This window comes from Sorex fumeus, unplaced genomic scaffold (genome assembly GCF_029834395.1).
Source record: "Sorex fumeus unplaced genomic scaffold, SorFum_2.1 ptg000047l, whole genome shotgun sequence".
Taxonomy (NCBI): Eukaryota; Metazoa; Chordata; class Mammalia; order Eulipotyphla; family Soricidae; genus Sorex; species Sorex fumeus.
In genome coordinates, this window is record NW_026606104.1 from 27,624,123 (window position 1) to 27,650,038 (window position 25,916).

The 25,916-nt window shown below is 36.1% G+C and overlaps 1 protein-coding gene across 1 annotated transcript in view; it reads left to right on the forward strand.

Moving 5' to 3' along the window:
* The window catches only part of ERICH3 (glutamate rich 3), a 138,627-nt gene that overhangs the window by 91,402 nt on the left and 21,309 nt on the right, over positions 1-25,916 (forward strand). Inside the window, exons 10-12 of the mRNA XM_056123401.1 lie at positions 5,081-5,379; positions 11,379-11,615; positions 24,520-24,957. Of these exons, the coding sequence (XP_055979376.1) occupies positions 5,081-5,379; positions 11,379-11,615; positions 24,520-24,957 (974 nt within the window). The remainder of the gene's footprint in view (positions 1-5,080; positions 5,380-11,378; positions 11,616-24,519; positions 24,958-25,916) is intronic.

Consider the following 25,916-nt stretch of genomic DNA (forward strand, 5'->3'; position numbering starts at 1 on the left):
TTGAATTTTATTCTGAGAGGGATGCAACATCTCTAAAATAGATCTGGGGCAGTGACCTGTCATAATCTGAATCTAGCTCCTTGTGGGGGAAAACTTAGCAAGTGATATAGATGGAAGGGCAGAAATGACTGATTCATATGTGAAAGAGTGATAGAATTCGATGTTTGCTTTCCTCACATATTTTCAAAGTAGAGTTTACAGCATTTATTGATGGTATGAGATAAAGAGCAGAGTCAAAGATGATTGTGTCATTCTTAGTTTGAATGACTAGAATAATATCTAGTTAGTCTATACTAAGATGGAGAATATTGTGGAAAAACTAGATTGGGGGATGAAACAAAGGGATTTTGGGTTTGAACACATTGAGTTTGAGACATCAATCAGAGATGTTGAATAGGCAGTGGATTAGGTGAATCTGGGACCCAGTGATAAATCCCAGGATAGAGATATAAATTTGAAAAAAGATTTATCAATAGATAGCATTTAAAGCCGTATAACTGGATTAGTTTACCTAAGAACTGAATAGAGATAGAGATGATGCCTGAATACTGCTTAGCATCCCTCTAGTTTTAAAATGGAGGGAGATAAAGAGAAACCAGCAAAAATTCAAGAAAGGAAAACCAGTGATGAGGACAACCCAGAGAAATATATACATTTTTGAAGAAGAAATTAGAAAATGTTCAAAGAATGAGGAAATAATTGTTGGACATGAATGTGAATAAATGAAGTCAAATGAATGCTGAGTATTGAGCATTGATTTACAATGTGTAGGTTATTTGTAATATCAGCACAAATTTAATAGAATGTCTACTATCCTGGAGGAATGCTAGGTTGATTAGTAGGTCTGAGAAATGATTAAAGCGTTATGGCAAGTCAATATAGAGAATTCCTTTGTAAAGAGTCTTTCTCTAAAGGACGAAAATTGGGTGATACCTAGGAAATAGCATGCAGGAGTCTATGGGGCATTTTATATTGTAAGATGGAAGGTGGTTTAGTGAAGTTATGTGCTAATAAATACCTTAGGAGAAAAAAAACAAGTGTGGAATAGGGAGATATGGCTGGGACAAAAAATTTGAATAGTAGTGAGTTGGGATCTCAGGCTCAAGAGGAAACATTAGCCTTACAGCAGGAACTAGTTTTTCTGTAGGAACAGGAAGGGAGAGAAGATGGCACATAGAGAGATGTAAGTTGGTAGGTATGTTGGAACCAATTGAAAGTTCCCTACTAATATTTTATGTCTATTCTGTTAAAAAAGAACTTATCAGATAATTTTATGATCAAGAGTGAGAAATTTGCAGGTTTAGGAAAGATGTGAAAGTGTGATGTAGTAAGTGAAAGTGAAGAGACTACAATAGAAGCACCCAGGTGTACTTAGGAACTACCAGAAGTTACCGTCTTATTCCAAATCACATGCTTTTTCCATATTTGAGGGCAAGCTATTTAACATATTTCTATTTAATATCAAGAAAGTTAATGAGCACATACATTGCCTTTTTTATAGTTGCTATATAAATGTAAGCTATATATATCTTATCAAAAACCTTTCGTATGATTTAATAATGATCCGTACAAAAAATCTCATAATGTCATCTATTTTTCTACTTCATATAATGGCTTCTAAACAATTCTTTATTAAATTTCACTTGGTTTCCTTTAGAATATTTTTTGAACAATAAAAAAAAAGTTTTGCTGTTAAAAGCATAAGTTGTATTAAGCTCAACTGAAATGCACAGCTCTTTGTTTTATAATAATTTCTTCTAATGCCTAAAATCTGTGAAGTCCCAAAATAGAATATCATTGCACAAATAAATGTCATCCTGCTGTGAATCAGGTAAATACCAAGGCACACTAGTTTAAATAAGTACAGGGATGATGGATATGTCAGTGTTAGAGTCCAGCTTATATGTCTACACCACTTGTGACTATTCTAATTATTCCTTAAATGCAAAAAACTTCATAATAGTTGAGAACTACCACCAAGGAAACTGAGGTCATTCATTAGATTGCTTAAACTTTATTTTTTAAAATTTTCACTTCCACACTATATTGTCATTTTGAGGGCTGTGCATTAATTTTTCTCTTTGTTAAAAATTAAATTATTTTTAATTCTTTGGATTTCTAGAATTTTTATTATGAAAAGGAAATAATAAAATAATGGATAGATTTCTAAAAATGATTTGGAGTTAACTCTTTAAAGGTTCTCATAAAACAAAATCTTGGGGGGCAGAATTATAGTACAGTGGATAGGGTGTTTACTTTGCATCTGCCCAATTAGGTTTGATTATGGTATTATCCAGCACCACATATGGTCCTCTGAGCCTTGCCAGGAGTGATCCCTTAGTGCAAAGCCCTAAGCATACCGGATGTGGCATAAAAATTAAAAGATTGAAAAATAAGACAAGACCCCAAACTCAGTAGCGTTCAATCACAATATGTGGAGCCAATTGTACCCATCTTTCAATCATGGGAGATGTTCGGAGAGAGATGGTAGTCATTTTCAGCTGCTAGAATGAAAGGGAGGACGAATTGCCTAACCAAGAAGAATGCAGGCCACTTTGAGCTTTTGTAATCAGAATCAACACCTCTAATTATACTCAGAAGTCAAATAGGTAGTCAGTGATGGGAAGAGCACAGATGTTACTCACTTTCTTTGTCCAATTCCCTAAAGCAGATGGGCAGTAAAAAGTCTGTGCATGCAATAGGGAGAGATCAAAGTCTTTACACAGGCACAGCATAAACTAAAGGTAACAGCATATCAGAGTATCCACATTGATAAATTTGTAGTTGTCATTGATAAAGGAAGAATAGCTTGAGCAGAAGGCAATGCTAGTAATGACATCCTGTGAAGGTTCATGATAATTTTATTTCAAGGAAAGTAATGTGCTAAGTACATCATCATTATAGTCAAGAAATATTTATCATGCTTACTATGTGTGTTCTTGTAATCTAATTTTTTCATGTCTAATACTTGAATGCAAATCCTTTAAACTATATTTTATGGGGATATAATAAAAAATGCTTATACCTAGGTTCTCATAGTTGCTTGTTGGAGGAATTAAGATCAATTTATGAATTGTTCCTAGATTGGTAGTGGCTGAAATTCAAAGAAATCTTTAGTTTTCTAGTTTTAGATTTGCAGTGAATTTCTCTAATTTTGAAGCATTTTTTAGATTTTTCATAGTTTTTCTATTCCTGGATTGACAAGTCTTGACTGCATTCTGGTCCTTTTTCTCCTGCCCACTCTGATTCAGTTTCCCAATAGCCAAAAGTTAATTAACACAAAGAAAAATAGCCATGTAGTTCTAGAGGCAGAGTGTGGAGACTCACAACTGCCAGGCACTTTTTTCAGGTTAGATTGTCCTTAGGCTTTGGAGAAAACAACTTCAGGTTGTATTTATTTCTGGTGAAGTGACTGCATATTCTCCCTAGAAGTAAGAAAGGGCTGGGAGTGCTCTCCCTCTTACCTAACATCATAGTTATACTTCCTTGTAAGGGGATAGAGTCTAAACATCCTGAGCTTGAATCTGCCTCCATCTTTTACTGTTAGGTCAGCTTGGACAAGGCATGAAAATGTGTCAGTCTCAGTTTCTTCAATTTTAAAGTAGTAAGAATAGTTCTTCATTTATTTGCCTGTAAGGTAATGAATTCTTTCATATATATGTGTGTATACATATATATATTATATAAATATATAAATATATATATACAAAGTAGCTAACAAAAAGTTTGGCACACAGGGAAGATTCAATAATCTTATAATAATAATTTTAATTTACACAGTCTACAGTCCTCCGCTCTACCAGCTGAGCTATCGAAGGAACGATAGCACAGCGGTAGGGTGTTCGCCTTACAAGCGGCCAACATGGCTGACCCGAGTTCGATTCCTCCGCCCCTCTTAGAGAGCCCGGCAAGCTACCGAGAGTATTTGATATGCCAAACACAGTAACAACAAAGTCTCCAATGGAGATGTTACTGGGCCCGCTCGAGCAAATCAACGATCAACGGGGGGGCCTTGTTTATTGTTTTTTTATTTTAATTTACACAAGTGTTTCAAATAACATTTGAATTTTTATTTACATATTAACTTGAGGGATTGAAAAACTATAGAGGAATTTAGGCATGCTAGTTTTTTCTAATTAAAATATTTTTATGTCCTTACATTCAAAGCATCTGCATAGTTGATTAGAGTTGACATTAAAAAGACTTTATGACTACTGAAATATTGTCATCTTTAAAGAGCAAAAAGTTATAGTTATCAAGGAACCAGCAAAAGCTTGGGTATAAACTTCAAAAGGCCATTCTAAAAGTAATAATGACAGATCTATTAGAATAAGCTTGCATACAATGGACAACAAAATAATGTTTTACTACATATTTCTTTTAAAAATCAATCATACTGGGCCAGAGAGATAGTACTGGAGTTTAGGAACTTGCTTGGCATGAAGAGACCCTCATTTGATCTCTGGATAACCAGGAATGACCCCAGCATACCAGGATAAGCTCTGAGCACAGACAGGTGTGACCCCAAACTTCCCAATCAATTATATTAATTTAGAGTCACCCTTGTAATAAAATCTTTTGTTGTGTTGGAATAACAAGTCATGAAATACTAAATGGCACAATTCTCCTTTTGATCATTTTATTTCAGTTTTCCTGTGCTTATGAATCTGAAAATTCTTCTGTCACTCTCACTTAAAAGCTTAAATTAGTATATAATTACATACATGTACATATCACACATATTGCATTATCCATGTGTACTATATATATTACTGTTATGTATATATAATTTTGTTGCACAGTCAAAATTGTGCTGTAAGTTTAAATTTTAGTTTGAGACACTAGTTTGTTAAGCTTTTTCTTCTTTTATTATTTAGGACAAAATTATTAAAAATGTGTTGTGTTCTATAAGATTTTAGTATTGATAAAGAGAAAACTGTTTACTTTTCATTAACTATATTGTAGTAAATATATTTCTTGCAGCATTTCTCATGGTATTAAGAGATAATTTAAAAAATTTGGAGCATCTTCTGTGATTTACATAAAAGTTAATCCCACCCAATGTTATTAATTTTCATAGGTGCATTATTGCAATGGGTCTTGACAAAAAGGCAAATCCATTAAAACCTAGAAAAGAAAAGAGTCTTGAGAAAAGAGAAGAACTAAAGAAGAGTGACCGAAAACTGAGGAAGGTTAGAGAGCTCATGAAATCAAAAAAGAATGAGGTTGAAGGGAGTAGAAATGCTCCAGCCATATATTCAGTTCATGAAGAATCAACAGGCATTAGAGAAGTGAGAACCGCTGTGGAAGAATTGGAACGCAAAGGAAAACCAGGACAAGATATTTGGGAAGATGAACAGGAACATATATTTAAATATGGTAAGGGATCACACAGGGTTCTTTTGCTGCTTTTGCTGCTGTTTGATGTTTTTAAAATGCGATTATCAAGCATCCACTAACTGCTGTGACTCAGTCATGGTCTTTAGACAACACATGTGGGAAATCTTTGATCACTTGATCACTTTTTCCCCCACTCTTTCTATGGAGTCCTCCATCACCTACCTAGAGGAATGCAGGCCTAACTCAAGAGCCTTCAATGGGTATAGAATTGTCTCCTATAATAAACTGGTCCTTTCTGGTAGAAAGGGAAAGAGAAGGCACCTTTACAAATTTGAATACTATTTTCAGACATATAAGGAGAGGGCAAGAGCTTTGCTGTTTTCTGCTGGTAATCCTTGTGACCAAACAATATTTGAAGTGGTCTATCATGCATCCCATCAATAGCCAGTCTTCTCTAATGCTGAAGTCCAGACTAACAAACAGTTTCTAATCTTTTATTCTGTGAAAGGCATCCTTGATGTTTCCAGATTGTGGGGTCAGAAGGAGAGCGCTGCATAAGTGTTTCTTTTACATCACAGAGACCAAGTCTAAATTACAGAGCAGTAGCTAAAAACTTGTACCACTCACGATATATCCAAGAAAACATCAGAATGGGGGCACATTCTGATTTCATTCTTCCTCACTCCCTTCTGTTGCTTCTCAAGGGTTTCGGAAACCTAGGAGAATAATTAGGGAGCTGTTATCACATTGGGGCTTTCTCTTTATTACTTCTGCCTTAAAAAAAGATTTTACTTCATAACACTTTGACCTAGTTTATCTCTCTTTGATCTCTTCTAGTATTTATTCTTATCTTAGACTAAGGATTTAAAAATATCCATAGCAAAAGTAGTAGTAGAGGGTTTGACAATAGAATATATTCTCATGCATTTTAATTTTCAAGATGTGTAAGTTTACTAAAGCCATAGTCAATAGGAGCTTTTCATTTTCTTTATTTTAATTTTTTCTTAAATCAACATGGCCAGTGTGTACTCTATGAATGGCATACTCTATGCTTTATAATATAGTATTTTTCCCCCTTCATCATTCTTCTGTGTGTTGGCTAGGTAATGGATTTCAAGTTTCCATTTCCATCTTTTTTTTTTTTTTTAAGAAAAATTAGAAGCAGCGAGGCTCCAGCTTTTCATAACAGCTACTGATGGTAAGGGCAACAGGAAGCTTGAGTGGAGGTCAGCGAGGGAGGGTTGCACATGGTTTGATGTTGACCTTGTGTTGATTCACTTGCTCATTAGTGGGAATGATAAACAACAAACTAATTAAATTCTCTAGAAGAAAGAAGGTGAGATGAAACAAGACATCAAGGAAAGGAGTTCAGAAAGCATGCTGCCTGTACACTTATAGTGGAACATGAGTCGCCCTCATGAAGGTGGCAGGCATTAAGTTGCAATGTGAATAGACTGCTTTTGGTTAATAGAGAGCTCAAATTTACATGTTATGATAGTGGGGGGTTAGAAAAATACCAGGGGTAACTTGAATTTTATATTTTGTGAGAAAACACATACACGCTTGCTAAATAAGATGCAAAAACCATTCTACTTTATGCTCTGTTTTAATAGCATAACTATAACGGTGTCCTAATTGTTGACACCTCCTAAATCTTTGATTTTAGCCAGGTGATTTCATTAAAGTTTATAACTGAACACTTCTTGTGTGTAAATTCTGTTCTATAACCAGCTCGGACACCCCCAATATACAATCTTTGATTCTACTAATCCATAGTATTTTTTAGGCAGATACTCTGTCCATGGCATTTTCAGGGATTATTGCTTTATTGTGAGGAAGATTCTACCTGTGTGATAGATGAATAAAGCAATATTAAAGATGTTAAGCATATTGCTTAAAGGCACACACATAGGAAGTATTTTTACTGTGACTTGGGCACAAGACTACTAAACTCTTAAACAATCACATTTCACAAGTATGTGATAGTATTGATGGAATTAGAAATTTATGTTCTGGGTCCTGCAGTGGATCTTGTGATCAGTAAAATATATTTTATATTTAGGGTGATATATTTACATTCCTATGTTTATTTATTTTTTGGCTAGTCTCAACTCTTGTATGTATCATCTACTACATGGTTTCTCATCCTCTTTCAATTCTTTTTCATTTATTTGATGCTTTCTCATATGAGTCCTATATGAAATAATAAATTCTTTGTAAAAAATCTATAACTATAAAGCTTAGTAATATTGAAATGAATGTTATTGAGGATCTTGTAAAAAAAAAAAGAAAAAGAAAAGAAAATATTAGGCTAAATAGGGCTTTTCTGTAAGCCTGCATCATTGAAAATACCTACAGGGGTATGTGGTTTTTTTTACTCATGGGACTACTTGTTAGATCAGTAAGGAAGAACTACCAAAATATGGCTATCAAAATATGAAACATCTAATGATCAATATATTTTTCATAGGAATTAGATGACCAGTAAAGATCTGTGCTGTTATGTAGCATTTGATGATTCAGGAGAGAATGACTTGAATATATTTTGAGGATGCCTGAAATTGAGAAGCAGAGCCATCTGCTCTGACTCTGAAAAATGACCCTAAAGTAAATTGCATGAAGAAATCAGACTCCAATAATTATAGGCAGAGAGTACTCCAAGGATCATGTCTGTGGTGACTTGTGCAGATCAAAGAAGCCCAACAAAAAGAACGAGATGAGTTGACAAACATGACAAGATTCAGCAGAATTAATGGAATATTTTGAAAATTAAGATTAAAACTTTAGAGGAAGTAAAGGGATCAATGGACAGGAGAAGGAACTACAATAAGAAAACCATAACTTGTTGAGTTAAAAAAAAGTTAGAGGGGGTATGGTGCTGCCAGCAGGTCAATCTGTACCTGTGAGGAGAGTTCATCACCGTCAGATGATGTGATGGCACTGTCAGACTTTCAGATACCCCAAAATTGCTGCTGTGCCTTTGGCCAGACCCCAAAAACTTGGGGCAAAGTTTACCAAGAAAGTAAAAGGCCAAAAGTTAGGTATGTGGGAGACACACCCAGAAACCACCTCTGGCTCAGCTATATAATTGGAATCATGGCCTCTCTGGATCCTGATCAAACTGCTTAACGGCCATGATCCCAGAGACTCAGAAACAAATCTCGGAACCCAAAGGTTTTTGGCAGAAATGCGTCCTGTTCCTGCAGTAGGTTACTGGCGCTGGACCACTCCAGGTGGGAATAGGTTTCGTGCCTTGGCCTGTTCCCCCTGGTGGCCCAGTGACTGCCATCCTCCAGAGGCCACAGGACAGTCAGGTTTGGGCCTGCAGTGACAATACACGTGGGGTTTCACCAGATGGGGGTGGAACTGGCCCTTTCCTCCCCATCCCAACGAGACCCCCAAGTTGCTGCCTACAAACGGCCTCTCTAGCTCCTGATCAAGCAGATTAACGGCCATGATCCCAGAGACTCAGAAACAAATCTCAAAACCCAGCGACTTTTGGGAGAAATACATGTGGACCACATACAAGGTGGCTACCACCTCAGAGCTTGTTGGAAAGTCAGGTATAAGCCGGTGGTGACGGGGCAACTGCAGTCTCAAGGGAAGGGGAACAATACCGGCTCATCCTTCATGCCCTACCATGGTCAGGAGTTGTCCCCCATGAGCGGCTCTCTGGCACGAACATGGCTCCAGAGGCAAAAGGACTTAGTCCAGAGCCCGAAAGCTTGCGGCAGAAAAGTGAATGGCTCTTTGCAGAAATCTAAAATCATTATATGACATTATATGATTCTCATACCAGCTATAGAAAACAAAGTATTTCACAATGCCTTTTCAGCAATTCTGATTGTTGGGGGGGGGGAATTCTAAACAATAATGATGCATCTTTTGTCGAAATAATGAATGTAATCAATATAGAGAAGAGTTAAGTAGAAATCATCTGCCTCACAGGCATTGGGAGGGGTAGGAGGGGGGTATATTGGGGTTTTTTGGTGGTGAAAAATGAGTACTAGTGAAGGGAAAGGTGTTTGATCATTGTATGACCGAGATTTAAACCTGAATGCTTTGTTACTTTTCCCACAGTGATTCAATAAATAAATATAAGAAGAAAAAAAATAAATAAAATTATGAAAGAAAAAAAAGTAAGGTGGAGTTCATGCCCAATTCAATCAGCTAATCAGTGGCTGAATAAATAGCAGTACTCCTACATTTGAGAAAAAGTTAGAGGCCACTGGATTTTCCCCCAACTTGTGATCCTCTTACTTTTCTCTTTTCCCCCTTTTTTCTATATTTCCTCAGATCTGCAGCCAACTTTCTTGCTCTTTTTCCTTCCTTTCTTCTTTTAAACAATGCATTATAACTGAAAATTTAAAAAGGAGAGAAAAACTTAGAAAATGGTATAGTATATCCTGTATGCCTGTTTTATTTCCTTCACAAATAAATAGAGATTCTTGGATAAAAGGAGTTTTGTTATTGTAATGTGTGTGTGTGTGTGTGTGTGTGTGTGTGTGTGTGTGTGTGTGTAGTAAGGTTATGAAATTGCATGTGTTTTAGGGGTATAAGTACACACCTCTTCAAAATGTATGTTGTCACCCTCTGCCTACCACCCGAGTACCATATTTAACCACTATTTACATCTTTAAAATTTCCATCTTAAACACAGTGAGTTCTCAACAAGAACTTCTGCAATTAGTCATATATACCAGAGCACAAAGAAATGAAGCTAAATGGGCCAAGTGGGGAGCCTATTATTGACCTGAAATATTTGAATCAATGTTTGTATCATGCAGTAAAATCAAATTTCTTCACCTTATTTCTAATGTTGTTTTACTGATAAGTTGCATTTATTGCGTCTTATATTAAATCTCATGAAAATATCCTTGTAATGAATTCCATTTGGCTTTCTTCGTTACAGTTGCTGATTTCACTTTCCTCTTACATCTCCCTCAAACATTCTCTGCATTAGCAGAGCTTTCTTCATATGCACAAGGCATGCATTTTTAAATTAAGTTTCTTTCATTGTAGCAGGGTGGACTGCTCTCAAGTAATTAACCCAGAGACCCCCACCACTAGAATAGAAGGCCAGAATATCTAATAACTAAAACATTCAAAAATGGGAAAAATCTTATTTTCCCTGTAATTTTTAAAGATAATTGTTTATTTGCTTAATTGGTTCTGCATGAAATCTTTTTGTTCCCTCTCCTTGGCATGTTGTCACTCCATGATTTTTTTGTTTTTGGTGGAAGAAAAGGGGGAACAATTAAATATGAAAGGTGAAAAATTATAACCACGAGGGACAGCTGGAGTTTATCTGATGTGACAATTTTCTTTTTCTGCTACAGATTTGTTGCACCTCTGTAGGGAATGAAGCAAATTAGTGGCCGTGACAGGAATATTCTATTTTATGATAATTTTATCCTTGGAATATAATTATTTCATTGATTGTAAGGATGAATAATGCATATGATTTCAGTTCTGACTTAGGTATAGAATCCTTCATAATGCTTTTTCTTGATGTCCATTTGGTTCTCAAAGAATGTGCTATTCACAGTGTTACTTCTCAGGGTCTTTGGACTTGATTAATTTAATTTTTCCACTTCACTATTCATTAGCTTGATAGCCAAATATTTTGAACAGTCTTCATATGAAAAATGACCTCACTGGGTCTCAAAATTAACTTTCATTATTGTAATCCTGTTCTCTTCATTTTTAATTTATTTCTAATTTCTTGTTTTATATCAAGTTCTTCTCTTGTCCATTGTGGTTAGTGTATATAACGATGTCCGTTTACAAATGGAACCTTATGAGGTTTCAGGCTTGTCATTTGGAGTTTCATTTCTTTATGCTCTGGTATATGTAACTGATTGCAGTCTTTGATCATTTTCTGTTAGTTTCCCATGTTCACTAATTGTGTGAAAAAGAAATGAAGAAAGGCCTAGAGAAGAGAGGATAATAGAGTCAAAGTTCTCATTAAAGTGAAATGATTAAGTAATAGAAAATACCGTATTCCTTCTCATAGTGGAATTTTGTCTTTTTCTCAGATTATGAAGAAGATTTTGAACTAGATGAGGAGAAACAAAATGCGAAAACTAGTAGGGAAAGACAAACCGGTAATCAAAGGAATGGAATGCCAGATTCACCCTCAGATGATGAAAAAGATCACTTAGATACTGAAAAGGAGAATAAAACCTCATCACAGAAAGCATCAGATGTAAATGACAATGGGAAAAATGAAGATGATGAATGCTCTGTCAGTGAACTGGAAGAGGAGAAACAAGGTAAGTGGCTTAGCTTTACCATGGGACATGTGCTGTTTAATTAGTGGGCTTCCTATTTTTCCCTCCCTTATATTTGATGAGATAATTCTCTTGTTAAGGTATGTTTAGAACATGACTCCCTAACCAGAGGATGTTGATTGATTAATTGTTCATAGATAACTGAATTAAAGAGTCACTTCCTGCTCCTTTCTCTCTCTTTTTCTTAATTTCTGAAATTTTTCTGCAGGTTGTCAAACAAAACTGACAAAGATACACCTTCTGTTTACTTAGGAATTTACTATTTTTCATTTTTTATCCTAAACTATTCCCTATTACATATATACACACCATTTTATGGTTCAGAATGATGGAAAGTATCCCCTATGCAAAGGAAAGGATGAAGATTCTTGTATTCCTACAGGATACTGAGTCATGAGTTATTTTGGATTGATTTATTTTGTTTGTTGATTTTTTTAATTACCATGAGATACACAGTTACAAAGTTGTTTATGATTAGGTTTCAGTCATACAATGTACCATCACTCTTCCCTTCACCAAAGTTATATTACAAATGTACCACCAATGTCCCCAGTTTCCCTATAGTACTACCTCCACCCAGCCTGCCCCTATGGCAGACATTTTTCTACTCTCTCTCTGTTTCTATCTATCTCTGTCAGTCTCTTTCTATTTATCTGTTTCTTCCCCTCTCTCTCCTTTTGGGCAGTATGGTTTGCAATACAGGTACTGAAAGGTTATCGTGTTTGTCCCTTTAACTATTTCCAAGCATCAGTTCTTGTCCAGAGTCATTTCCAACTACCTTTGTCATTGTGGTCACTTCTCTATCCTAGCTCCCTCAACCCCCAAACACATGCGGCAAGCTTCCAAAAATGGACCATTCTTCCTGGCCCTTGTTTCTACTGTCCCTGGGTATTAATCACCTACTATGTTTTTTTTTTCATATTCTACAAATGAGTCAGATCATTCTATGTCTGTCCCTCCCTCTCTGACTCATTTCCCTCAGCATGATACTCTCCATGTCCATATATGCAAATTTCATGACTTCATTTTTCCTGGTGACTCTGTAGTGTTCTACTGTGTATATCTACCAAAGATACTTTTTCACCAAAGATTCTTTTTCTAGTTATCTATTTTTGAACACTCAGTTGTTTCCAGATTCTGGTTATTGTGAGTAGTGCTACAATGAACATAGAAGTGCAGGTAGCTTTTCTTCAGTGTTTTTTGGGGTTCTGGGGTATATTCCCAGAATTGGTATTGCTGGGTAATATGGAAGCTCAATTCCTAGCTTTTTGAGCTGGCACATGAATTTCAATCAAAAGATTCTCTCTTGACTATAGTGGCCTTTTCATCATCTTTAACCTAAAATGACTGCATGTTCATAATGAAGATCAAATTTTCTTAGTTGAGGAATCCCTTCTGACCTGAGAGATACCTTGAATTTTTAAGATTTTTAAAAATGTACCTAATTTTATAGAGGCCTCCCCAGTGATATTTGGAGGTGTTTGGGATCACACTCTCAGTGATACTCAGCCCACTATGGATCTGATAGTTCAGTGCTTGGACCCAGTGGGACTGGGGGAACAGAGGGCCATTGTGAGGTTGCTTGGAGATCATACAATACAAGGGATCAAACTTCGGAGTCTTTCACATGCAAGGAACATACTTACCCCCTTAAACCAGCTCCCCAGACCAAGACCTTTTAAAAGCCCATCATGGTAGCAGCACAGTCCTCCTGTTTTTCATCGATTTGCTCGAGCAGGCCCAGTAACGTCTCCATTGTGAGACTTGTTGTTACTATATTTTATATAATGAATATGTCACGGGTAACTTGCCAGGCTTGCTAGGCTTTACCATGCAGGTGAAATACTCTCAGTAGCCTGCCCAACTCTCCGAGAGGGGCAGAGGAATCGAACCTGGGTTGGCCAAGTCGGCCATGTGCAAGGCAAATGCCCTACTACTGTGCTATTGCTCCATCATTTACCAAAAATAAGTCTCCAAGGAAAAAGAAATCCATTTATTGTAAATTCTGCTTTGTCCTATAAAAAGGTTTAGACTAGGTTTTAAGGCTAAAAGGTTTCTTTACCTGGAATATCCTGGGCATTTACCAATAATAGCAATATATAATATTATATTATTATAATAAGTATATTAATGTCATATATTTGTATATATTTGTATTTATTTTTACTTGGAAATGAGGTCAGATTATCTTCTTTAAGAAAGATTTCAAACAATATGGACAGTCCTTCAAAAACTAGAAATTGAGCTTCCATATGACCCCACATTACCACTTCTAGGAATATATCCTGAGGATGCAAAAAGCACAGTAGAAATGACATCGTACTTATATGTTCATTGCAGCACCGTTCACAATAGCCAAAATCTGGAAACAACCCAAGTGCCCAAGAACAGATGACTGGTTAAAAAAGACTTTGGTACATATACACAATGAAATACTATGCGGCCGTTAGGAGAGATGAAGTCATGAGATTTGCTTATAAGTGGATAGACATGGAGAGTATCATGCTAAGTGAAATGAGTCAGAAAGAGAGGGACAGATATAGAAAGATTTCACTCATTTGTGAAGTACAAAATAACATAACACGAGACTGACACCCAAGGACAGTAGATACAAGGGCCAGAAAGATTGCTCCACAGTTGGAAGCTTACCTCAGAAGCAGGGTGGGGGGAGGGGAGAAAGGTGGGGGAAAGGCAGCTGGAATATAGAAGGGATCACTAAGAAAATGGCTGGAGGAATCAGTTGGGATGGGAGATGTGTGCTGAAACTAATTTAAAGGAGCAAGCATAACAACCTCTCAGTATCTGCATTGCAAGCCATAATGTCCCAAAGTAGAGAAAGAGTATGGGGAATATTGTCTGCCACGCAGGCAGGGGGAGGGTGGGAAAGTGGGTGTATACTGGGGACATTGGTGGTGGGGAATGTGCACTGGTGGAGGGATGGGTGTTTGATCATTGTCTGATTGTAAGTCAAACATGAAAGCTTGTAACTAAATCTCATGGTGATTCAATAAAATAAAAATAAAACAAAAAAAAAGAGAAAGATTTCAAGAAAATCTAAAATTTCACCACAGAGATTACAAAGCAATAAAATGAAAAATGGAAATTATTCCTGATCCATAATGTGAAAATTAAAATGGTGACCGATATCAGTAAATTGGAAAGCAAGATTAGCTTTCTTACTACAGTTAAAAGAACTACTCAATATCAATGGTTTAGGCACTAGAAAATTTTTTGAGTGGGTAATGACTTAAACTAGGCCTTTTATACAATGTCTCTTGATATTAACAATTTTTTGTTTCTAGACATGCCTACCTATAAACTGTTTTCTCAATTTGAGTTTAAATACTGGAGTTAAGTTTATATTCCTGAATGATGTAGAGAAAGGTAAAGAATTAAATGGAAAAGTAGCATCACCTGTATTAACAATTTTGTTTTTGTTTGATTGCTCTTGGAAAGCTCGGAAAGCTGCCGAGAGTATCCCAGCTCCCCATCACGTATTTGATATGCCAAAAGCAGTAAAAACAAGTCTCACAATGGGGAGGTTACTGGTGCCTACACGAGCAAATCGATGAACAATGGGAGGACAGTGCTACAGTGCTACAGTGTTTTGGGTTTGGGGGCTTCACCCACTGGTGCTTAGTGTTTATGCCTGTCGCAGTGGTCAGGGATCACTCTTGGTGATATTTAGGGCACCAAAATCAATATTAGGACTTAAAGTGGAGATGGGCTATTAACCCCCAAATTAGTCATTTTTAAAGAAAGCATATAAGTATCTTGAACCTGGAAAAGGAGTGAAAGTGTATTTGTATAGAAAAAAATGGTTCAAAATGTGTAGGAGTGTAGGATTTGATTTTTTTCTTCATAAACGGTGGGAAATTATCAAATTGTTGATCTTATAAAGATAGATTCTGTGCACTCTTTTATTATAAGGACACCTAGGAATTATTTTTGTGCTTCACAGTCACCTTGCTTTCTGAAGATCAAATGGATTTTTTTCTTAATATAAATTAAAACAATTTTTAAATGTTCAAATAGAAAAGTGTATAGGAGTTTCCTTAGAAGGAAAGCATTTATGATTTATACCTGTAATTATTGAATAACTGACAGAGACAGGTAAACTTTCAAAGTGAATAGAGCTTTCATAAAGATAATTGGAATCCTATGTTTCAAAAGGCATCCCGCAGGTATTGTTTATTCAGACTCCATTTTAAGTATTGTGCTAAATTTTTTACCTGAACTATCTAATTTATAAATAACCTTTTAAAAGCTGCACTTTGCTTTTTGATTTCTATTTTTCAAATATATAAATGAGATTAACTAATCCATGGAAGGAAATAGTCGTGGAGCCAATATGCAAACATTACCCAACATCAGGGCCTGGATTTTGAAGAAGAAAAAAAAAAGTAATATTTCTCCAAATCAGAGCATAATCTACTTATTTAAAGCTAAAGCAAATCCATAGATACTCTTCCACCCCTTCATCTCCCCCACCTCCCCACTGGACCTTGTTTCCTCCAAGATATATATTCTAGTGACATTTATCTTGAGCTCTTCATCTTTATCCTATTTGAGGGTAGAATTCAACCACCCTTAAAGATCTACAACCAGTGGTGCTTTGGGGCTATTTTCTAGCTGTGTGCTCAGGAGAGACCTCTAATAGTCAAAATGTGGTGCCAGGGATTGAACTGGGGTTGGCTACATGAAAATCAAATGTCTTACCACTCGTACTACCTCTCTGAGCCCCATTTTTTCATGAAAGATAATAAAAGATGGACATTTAAAACTATTGCCCAAAATTTACCTTTCTTCTTCCTAGATTATCTATTTAAAGATCTTTTTCTCAGGTTCAGCTCACCTGCTACATTTCCATTCTTCTCCCTTACTTGGGCTTCCTTCAATAAGCAGCTTGTTTCAGGCAACCAAGAGTTCATTTTTCACTATAGAGTCAAATTTTGCCCCAAAAGCATCATACTTTTTATCAGATCAATTAATTACATGATAAAACTAGCACTGTGTGTTATTTGTCTTTGTTTTCACAGAACTGCTTTCCTAAAATATGCTTTCTGAATATTAAGTATGTGGACTATTTTAACATAAACAATAATAAAGTGCTTCTGTTAGTCTATTTAGTTACTGTGTGATTATTTTGGGCATTTTTAATTGAAAACTATGTAACATGTTACATTATATACAGTACGGGATTTTTTTGTTGGTTTAGGAGCCATAACTGGAGGTGCTCAGGACTTACTCCTGCCACTACACTCTGGGGAAATTAAAATAGTCAAAAATTTAAATTTGGGCCACTAGTCTATTTTGTTTCAATAAATGTTATAAATTTTTCTTGTTAAGAAAGAATATGCTGTATTGACATTTACAAGAAAATTCTACCGTTATTCCAAAATACCACTTTATTGCTTATTACTTGTCTCTACCTCCAGGTTATTTTATTTCCCCTACCTAAATTTTGATAATCTGACCCTGAGTTATTTAAAATACATCTCTTAGCATATGGAATGTCAGAATTAGAGATTACATCTCGCAAACACGTATCATGTATTAAAAATGACGATGCCATGATAGATTCCTTGAAACACTCTATTTAAAAGCCCAACAGCATTTCATCTTCAAAATTGTAAGCAGCATATTGTGACCACTGAATCCCAGACACTCGTACATCCCTTTTATTGACATGATTAAGAATCTTGCTGTTAGTATTTGGATGTGTTTCATTTGAACCTGCCTGCACCTGTTCCCAGAGGGCAAACAATTGCCCAGGCTGTCACTCTTGTGACAAGTTGGCCCCATTTAAACTGCCAGCTAACAATTGCGTCGAACGCCTTGATGAATACACTGAGCTGAGCAGCCTGTGAGTGATAGAGTGCTCTGGACTGGAGGCTGCCTAAGAGAGGACCCTGGTTTAGGAATGATGTGTGAGACTTCCCATCATTTACAAAGAACAACAGCTCTCTCTTGTCTCTGCATTTGTGTTGGCAACCTCAGGCGCTAATTCACCAGTTGAAAATATATTGTCAGTAGATGAATGTTATAAGGTTGAAGGGAAAAGTGTCATGTCTCTGAAAAATCTTCTTTTATGGACAGTTTGGATGATAGTGCCTGTGAATAAGAGGTAAAGATTCAGTGTGTCTGTATGCAAAAGGAGGTGTAGAGAGGAGAGGGAGAAGAGAGCAGAATTTCCCCTCTGCAGAATACAAAGAGGGGAAAAAGTAAGAATTAAAGTAATTTTTTCTAGTAAGAAAGATAACATTTCATGTGTGTTGATATTTTCTAGTTCACTAAAGAAATAAGCATATAGATTTAAAATTCCCTGTGTCACATATATATGTATACACACACACATATATGTATATATACATCACTGTCACTGTCACTGTCCTCCCGTTGTTCATCGATTTGCTCGAACAGTCCCAGTAACATCATGAGACTTGTTGTTACTGTGTTTGGCATATCAAATACATCATGGGTAGCTTGCCAGGCTTTGCTGTGTGGGCGAGATAATCTCGGTAGCTTTCCAGGCTCTCTGAGAAGGGTGGAAGAATCGAAGGCGAAGGAATCGAACTCTGGTCATCTGGGTTGGCCACGTGCAAAGCAAACACCCTACCCGCTGTGCTATGACTCCAACCAGTATATAAAGAATATATATATATATATATTTATTTTATTTTTATTTCTTTATTGACAAACTTGCTTTAGAAGTTTCACTATTTCTTAGCCTGATTCTGGACTTGAAGTAAAGCACATGCAATGGGCTGGAGTGGTGTCTTATTTGCAGTTACCTGGGTTCAATCCCCAGCTGTAAATCCTAAGCATAGACTGAGAGTAGTCCTAGGCATCACTGGGTATGGCCCCATAATGCTCCCAAATTGGTAGCACTGTAGCACTGTCCTCCAGTTGCTCATCGATTTGCTTGAGCGGGCACCATTATAGTCTCACACCAAATGGGTAAATATGAAAAAAATATTTTTCTCATGCTATATCTGAACTTACCTATGGACAATTATTCTTACAAATGAATATTAGTGATGAATTATTATTGTGAAGACATATAGTCTTAATAAAAATAGCTGGAATGCAAATGATTTTTACCATTTTTTTTCTTTTTGGTCACACCTGGTGATACACAGGGGTTAATCCTGGCTCTGCATTCAGGAATTACTCCTGGCAGTGCTTGGGGGACCATATGGGATGCTGGGAATCGAACCTGGGTCAGCCGCGTGCAAGGGAAACGCCCTACCTGCTGTGCTATCGCTCCAGCCCCTGATTTTTACCATTTTAACTAAGCTTTATTCATAGTGCTGTTTCATGTATATAGAATTTGCCTAATTAGGTATTAATGATCATAAAAATACTGAAACATGGTATTTAAAATGAATTAATAATAAAATAAGAGCATAGCTATCATTTTAAGTAATAGTAGGATATATAAATTTATGTTTCATGGCTAAGTTGAAGAAATTAGGAGTAGCAATTATGTAGGTTTTTTTCATTCCTTGAACTAAGGAATGAGACACAAATAAGATGCAAGGGTTTTAGGTTCATTGTGTTGGAAACATTATATTGGGATTCATTTATGTATTTTAAATTTTTAACCCAATTTATGTATTTAAGTTTGTGTTCTTAAATTATGGAGTTTTCATATGTTTCCATCTAGTAAACCAAAAGCAAAGTAGTTAAAATTTAACAGCTAGTGGGGGAAAAATGTGAATTTAAACTTCAGTAAAATGTGCTCCATGCCAGGGCAGAGAAAATTATTGGAAACTATGATCAGGGCTTATAATTGGTTCAAAGCAGGCAGCATGATGCTAACCACAATAATAGTGTGGCGACAGCTTCTGAGAATTACCCAGTCATTGTTAAGAGAATGAATAAACACCTCAGTGAATACAGTATTGATCTACTAGGATTATACAAAATGAGGAAATTTCTTCCCAGGGTGTGCACTCTTCCTGGAAGCAACGGACTGGTCTGCCCTTTTCATTAGTGTACCCTCAATACCTAGAACATTACCAACATTTAAGGCTTGCTCAATATGCATCTAGAATGTGAATAAATCTCAGTAAGTGGATTGGAAGGTATGGGACTTGTCAGAACCTCGGTTATGAGAATGGAGAGCAGGGGTATCCTGACTTTGCTGAGTTGGTGTTAACTATGAATTTGTGTTGCTTATGTGATTTGTGTCTTGTTGCATTTGTATGTGTCCAGGTATATGCAAGCTGGCTAATTAGGTTGCATAACAGTGGAGATTATTGGTATAGGTAAGTATGGAGGTCCCAGTATAGATGTATACTTATATATATTTATAAACGTTACATATGTGTGCTTTTTTATTAATGCCAACAGGTATTTAGTTAAGTAAACAAAATAAATGATTGACATTTTTAACACATATACTTATGATCAGTAATATAAATTAGGGTAAAATTATATGTATGATATCCTATTAAAAACAATACTGTAAACCACAGTATTACAAAGGTAGAAAAAAGTAAAACAAAAAAGTGACTGTAATAAAGACCAGGGACGGAGGAAAACTGGGGATATTGGTAGAGGAAAGTAGATACTGGAGAAGGTATAAGTGTTGGAACATTATATACCTGAGACTCAATAATAAATAATTTTGTAGCTCTGAAATTCATTGTCAATTCAATAAAAATAATAATAAATTTAAAAAAGAGCTTTTCACAACTCTCTTTAGCTTTATTTTAATGAAATTCAGGGCATTTTAAATGGATTTTTTTTAGTGTTTTTGAGTGGTAGCCAATAAAAAAAATAACAATAGGAGTATACATGGGTGTGCAGATGGTGAATTCTGAGTTCTAATGTTTTGGAGCACCATTTTCTATTGATATCTTTAAGGGAAAAATTAAGGATAGCAAATAAAAAATTCTGGGACCCTGACTGTAATTGCTTTCTCTCTGACGATCTCTTTGTAGTATGCAGTATCTTGATTTTACTATAGTAGATTATTACAAGGAATTTTTACAGTACTTGCTATTATTTTTTTTTAATGAGCTCATATTAACTTCTCTGCGCTTCAGTTTCTGAGTGTAGAAAAAGACAAGTAACTGTGAACATGGAATTAATGCTTACTTCATTGATGATACACAGTTGATGCAGTCATGAAAAGGTTTACCTATTCTCCTCATTAGTAACTGCAATTACTGCTCTTCAATATAATATACAGGGCTGGAGCAATAGCACAGTGGGTAAGGCGTTTGCCTTGCATGCAGTCGACCCGGTCAGCTCAGGTTCGATTCCTCTGCCCCTCTTGGAGAGCTCGTCAAGCTACCAAGAGTATCTCGCCTGCATGGCAAAGCCTGGCAAGCTACCCGTCACGTATTCGATATGCCAAACACAGTAACGAGCCTCACAATGGAGGCGTTACTGGGCCTGCTCGAGCAAATCGATGAACAATGGGAGGACAGTGCTACAGTCAGAAATCACAATAAATATATTTATTAAAATAAAACTTAACATGATTTCATGGAGGGAAAAAACTGGAAGTCATAAAATGAATGACTCTTTGGTCTAATTTTTTGTCATGAAATTTTTATAATGATCTATGAGAATATCCCCATTTTACAGCAAAGAAAACAGAGAATATTAGATAACAGCAAACCCAAATCTACAAATTGACTAAATCAAACTTTAATACACCTAGTGTTACAAAATACATTTTTCTCACAGTCTCATGTTGCATGACATAATAATGGCTTAAAAGAAGGAAGAGTTATTAATGAAAAGAGTAAAATTTTGGAGAGTGAATGTAAAGAGAAAATTTAGAGGTCCAGGTTAGGACACAGAATCAGAGCACCGAATTTGGTGGCTTTGACCAAGGACTCAGGCACCAAGACCATAAAGATTGAGAGCAGATTCTTTTAGCATCAGTGCCTGGAGGGAACACTGCAGAGACAAAAGAAACAATGAAAGCAGAGTTGATCACCAACCTGCCACTGAAATGTTTCCGTTCTAATGAGAATATTTTTTTCATAAGATATTTTTATCTAAAAGTTTCATTAAAAAACTTTTATTTTTTAATGGAGACTATAGCATCGGAGCGATGGCAGAGTGGGTAGGGCATTGCCTTGCATGTGGGCAACCCGGGTTTCATTCCCAGCATCCTATATGGTTCTCCAGCACTTCAAGGAGTAATTCCTGAGTGCAGAGCCAGGAGTAACCTCTGTGCATTGCTGGGTGTAACCCAAAAAGCAAAACAAACAAAAACCAAAAAATTTCTCTTATTTCTAAGAATAAATATTCGTTTTTCAAAACCTTATTCCATGGCCCTAAAGCTTTTTGAGCTTTTTTGTTTATTTGTAAACAAAGTCTTCCTTCATTCACTGTGTGAAAATGAGAACAATATGAGAATGAAACTGAATATGGCTAGAGAGATCTGACAACTGAAATGGGTTTTTACAGGAGATCAGGTAAACCGGCTACTTTAAGGCCATTTCTTTTCCTGATCTTCTCTACAGAACTCACTCAAAATTGAACCAATGTTTTAGCTTTTTAAAATATAATGGTACAATTAGCAGAAACAAATAGAGAAAGAAGAGCACTCATTTTTTTTAATTACATGGATAGCTCTAGAGTAAAAAGTGGGTGTCCTCATCTTTTATTAGAAGTACGGAAGTTTAGGAAGCACAGAACAAATATAACATTGTGTCCTAGATAAATTCTGCAGTTAATAAAAGTTACTGAACAAACCACTAGCTAGCAGGAATTGTTTTCCTTTTGTTAAGGAAAAAAAAGTGAGATGCTTCAGAGAAGAGGAGATCATAGCCCCTAAAGCTTCTGAATTGGTCCAACTAAGAACAACTCCCCTTGATCTGCTCTGTTCCCTACAGAGAGACAGCATATCCAGATTTTTATAAACTGATGATAAGGAAAAGTGACTAAAGTGTGTGATTTCCTTTGAGAATCAGTGGTCAGCTGGTGGCTGTCAAGGTAGTTGGGAGATAAGAGCAAATGGGATTGTACTCAAGGGCTTCTATTGCTTAAAGGCTTTTTTGGAGTTTGTTTTTTACTCCTGTGTAGTATCTCTTGAATCTTTGTGGGAACGCATATATGTCTCTGTGCCTGTACTTAAGATTCTAAGATCTGTGGTGGAGAGGTGCTAAGGGCTGGAGGGACTGAGAAAAGAGGATAAGAGTTATTTCTTCCCTTAAACTCTTATCAGCTGCTACAGCTATCTGGATAGCTGCCTAGCAGAACTAAAGAGCAAAAGCCAAATTTAAGCAAACACACACAAAGTGTAAGGCAGGCACAGAAAAGAGAAAACAAGAAAGCTAGTCAGTGTTTAAGTATTGCATGTTTCATTTGAAAATAGACTGTAAAAAGCTACCATAAACAGACCAATAAGTTAAAAAATATCAAAAGCAAGTTTTTATTTCTTTGGCCTGCAGGAGTATACCCCATGACTTTTCAGCTATGCACTTTTAAAGAAATTCAGTGTAATGAGATTCAGTGTTGATTTTTTTAAATTGACAGTATTAAAAAATTTTGGACTCCAGTTAGTTTCTAGACTGCCTTTCTGAAGCACCACATCAGAGTATTGCTTGGGTGCACCACGATCTTGTACAGCTTGGGGTGCCCATCTCCAGATCCCATATCCTCTGCTGCCTTTGGAGGATAGTCCTGGACAACTGGAGTTGCCTAACCCTCAAGTACAAAGAATTTGCAAGTCTCAGGGAGTTTATGAACCCCAAGGGAGACTTTAGGGGACTAATATGATTGGAGAAGAGAATAAAAGCTTAACTCCATTCCCAAGAGAGGAAAACTTCTATGTTTAAGTTTTGGAGAGCCTCTAGGAACAAATTAAAGTTAAGATGTTGCTTAAAATAACTTTCTGATGGACTTATTGCTCTCCCTTCATCCATATCCTTGAGTTTCTCTACTGGCTCATCATCATATCACTTCCACATGAAATTTGCATCTCAGTGTCTGCTTCTGGGAATGTAAATGTAAATGTAGAAGTGTGAGTTCATCTTTATCTTCTTCTTTTTGTTTGTTTTTTTTTTAATTTTTCTGTTATTATTTTGTTTGGGTGCCGCTCCTGAGCTTATTCCTGTTTCTTTGCTGAGGAACCACTGGCTATATTTGGGGGACCATATGCAATGTCTGGTCAAACCAGAAAACCAGAGTCATCTTCTATATCACACACACAGACACACAGACACAGGCACACACACAAACACACACACACATACACACACACATACAAAACCTTAAAATATTTATTTTCTAACTATTATGTAATTTTAGAGATCTTTCCATTTCCATACTGGCTACCAGCATTTATTAGTATATGATATCACAGGAGATGAAAATTTAAACTTGTGAGCAGATCATATTTTGGCAATTCAAGGATTCAAGGTGATCATTAAAGAGCACTTGTTCCTGCTGAGTAAGCAAAGGGTTATTCAGCTACTTTTGTAACAAAATAGATATTTATAAAGATTCCAATAAATACTTCCAAAAATAGAAAGAGTTGGTTCTTGTTAAATGTAATTTTGGGGGGGAGGGACATACCCAGTGGTCCAGTAGTTTTGAAGACGTCTGGCTTTGTGCTCAAAGATCATTCCGGGTGTTGTTTAGGGGGGACTATTTAATATACTGCAGATGGAGCCAGTGTCTGCTATGTGTAAGACAAACATCTTGACCCCTGTAAAATATCTCTGGCCATTGATATAATTTCTTGTTGAGAACATCAAAAGACTCATAGATTGCATAGATTTTTATCACTACAATACAGGAAAAAAAGTCTATTAAGTCATTAAAAATGTTTAGTATGATTTGTTACTAGCCCGATACCTGCAATTAAACCAGTTGCTTTATAGAAAACATTGATTTCATTTTATTTTTGTAGACATAAAAACTATTTCATCAACCTCATCCAGAAGTCACTCTTATTCTAGTGGCAGTGATGATGAATCTATACTGGCAGAAGAGGAAGTTCATGATGATAACAATCGAAAGGGAAGTTTCTCTTCTCAGGAGCTGAATGAAAATGATGACCCAGAAAAATTCCACCTTACAATTGATGAGAATACTCTAAAAATTGAAGACCAAGAAATAATAAAATTGGATGTGGATGCTAAGACTCTGATAATAGAGGAAAACCTGGAGAATAATCTTGAAGAAGAAAAAGAGAAAACAACCCAAATCACTGAGGAGGATTTATCTGAAAAGTCTAGGGAACATGTTTCCAAGGAAGAAAAGGAAAAGGAGAAGAGTAAGCTTTGGAAAAACAGCCCTGCTAAGGTGAAGAACAAAAAGGCAGGTCCTAGTGGGGTGGAGAAAGGTGGTAAGTATGGCCATTGAGTTGTACTGCCATTATCTCCATGCACGGAAGCTGATTTTGGCCATTGCATTCTGCCAAAGCTTTGGAAAACCTATTCTGATGATGCCAGAGAGATTAAATTTTTTCCTTACTTCTCTCTTTGCTACATAATCATATGTGTATTTTCAGCTTGCTGTTTTTCCTTCCATCACATTTTGAAATCATACGAATCTTCTCATATCATCTCTTTTCTATTTTCTGTAAATTTCTTCCTTGGGTAATTCTATCTCAAAAAAATCAAATAAAACAAAATATACGAAGGCAAGGGTATGTGTGGCTTTTTAGATTATTTAATACTAACATTTTATTTGCTCATAGTTGTAGTTGCACTTGTATATACTGAACTAACATTGATAGTTTATTATGTGATAGTTCTAAAGATTTACCAACATGAACTCATTTAATCTGCACAACAGCTCCAGGAATTAGGTTCTTTAAAATCATATTTTTTCTCTGTAAATGCAAAAATCATGTTTTGAAGAAATTAATTACCAAGGATTATACAGTCAACACAAAAATAGTTTTAGAATTTGAATTCAGGCTAAGTGGTTTCAGAGTTTCTAAAGATTTACTATGATTTCCTAAAAAATCATTAGCTAAACATGGAAACTTCATAGAAAAGTCCAAACTTTGAAAGCTCCTGGGTGTATCTGGATGCTTCCATTTGACAAGAAAAGAATGAGGAATGTCTTGAGAAAATTGGACCTAGTGCCTTAAACACACAGAAGGGCTAGAGCTTTTTTCAACTTTAGAAGGATGATTAAGTACTCTGTTATTTCTGTGGGCAGCTAGGTTTTGCCTCCAATGTGCTACCGAGAGTATCTCACCCGTGTGGCAAAGCCTGGCAAGCTCCCCATGATGTATTCGATATGCCAAACACAGTAACAAGTGTCACAATGGAGACATTACTGGGCCCACTCGAG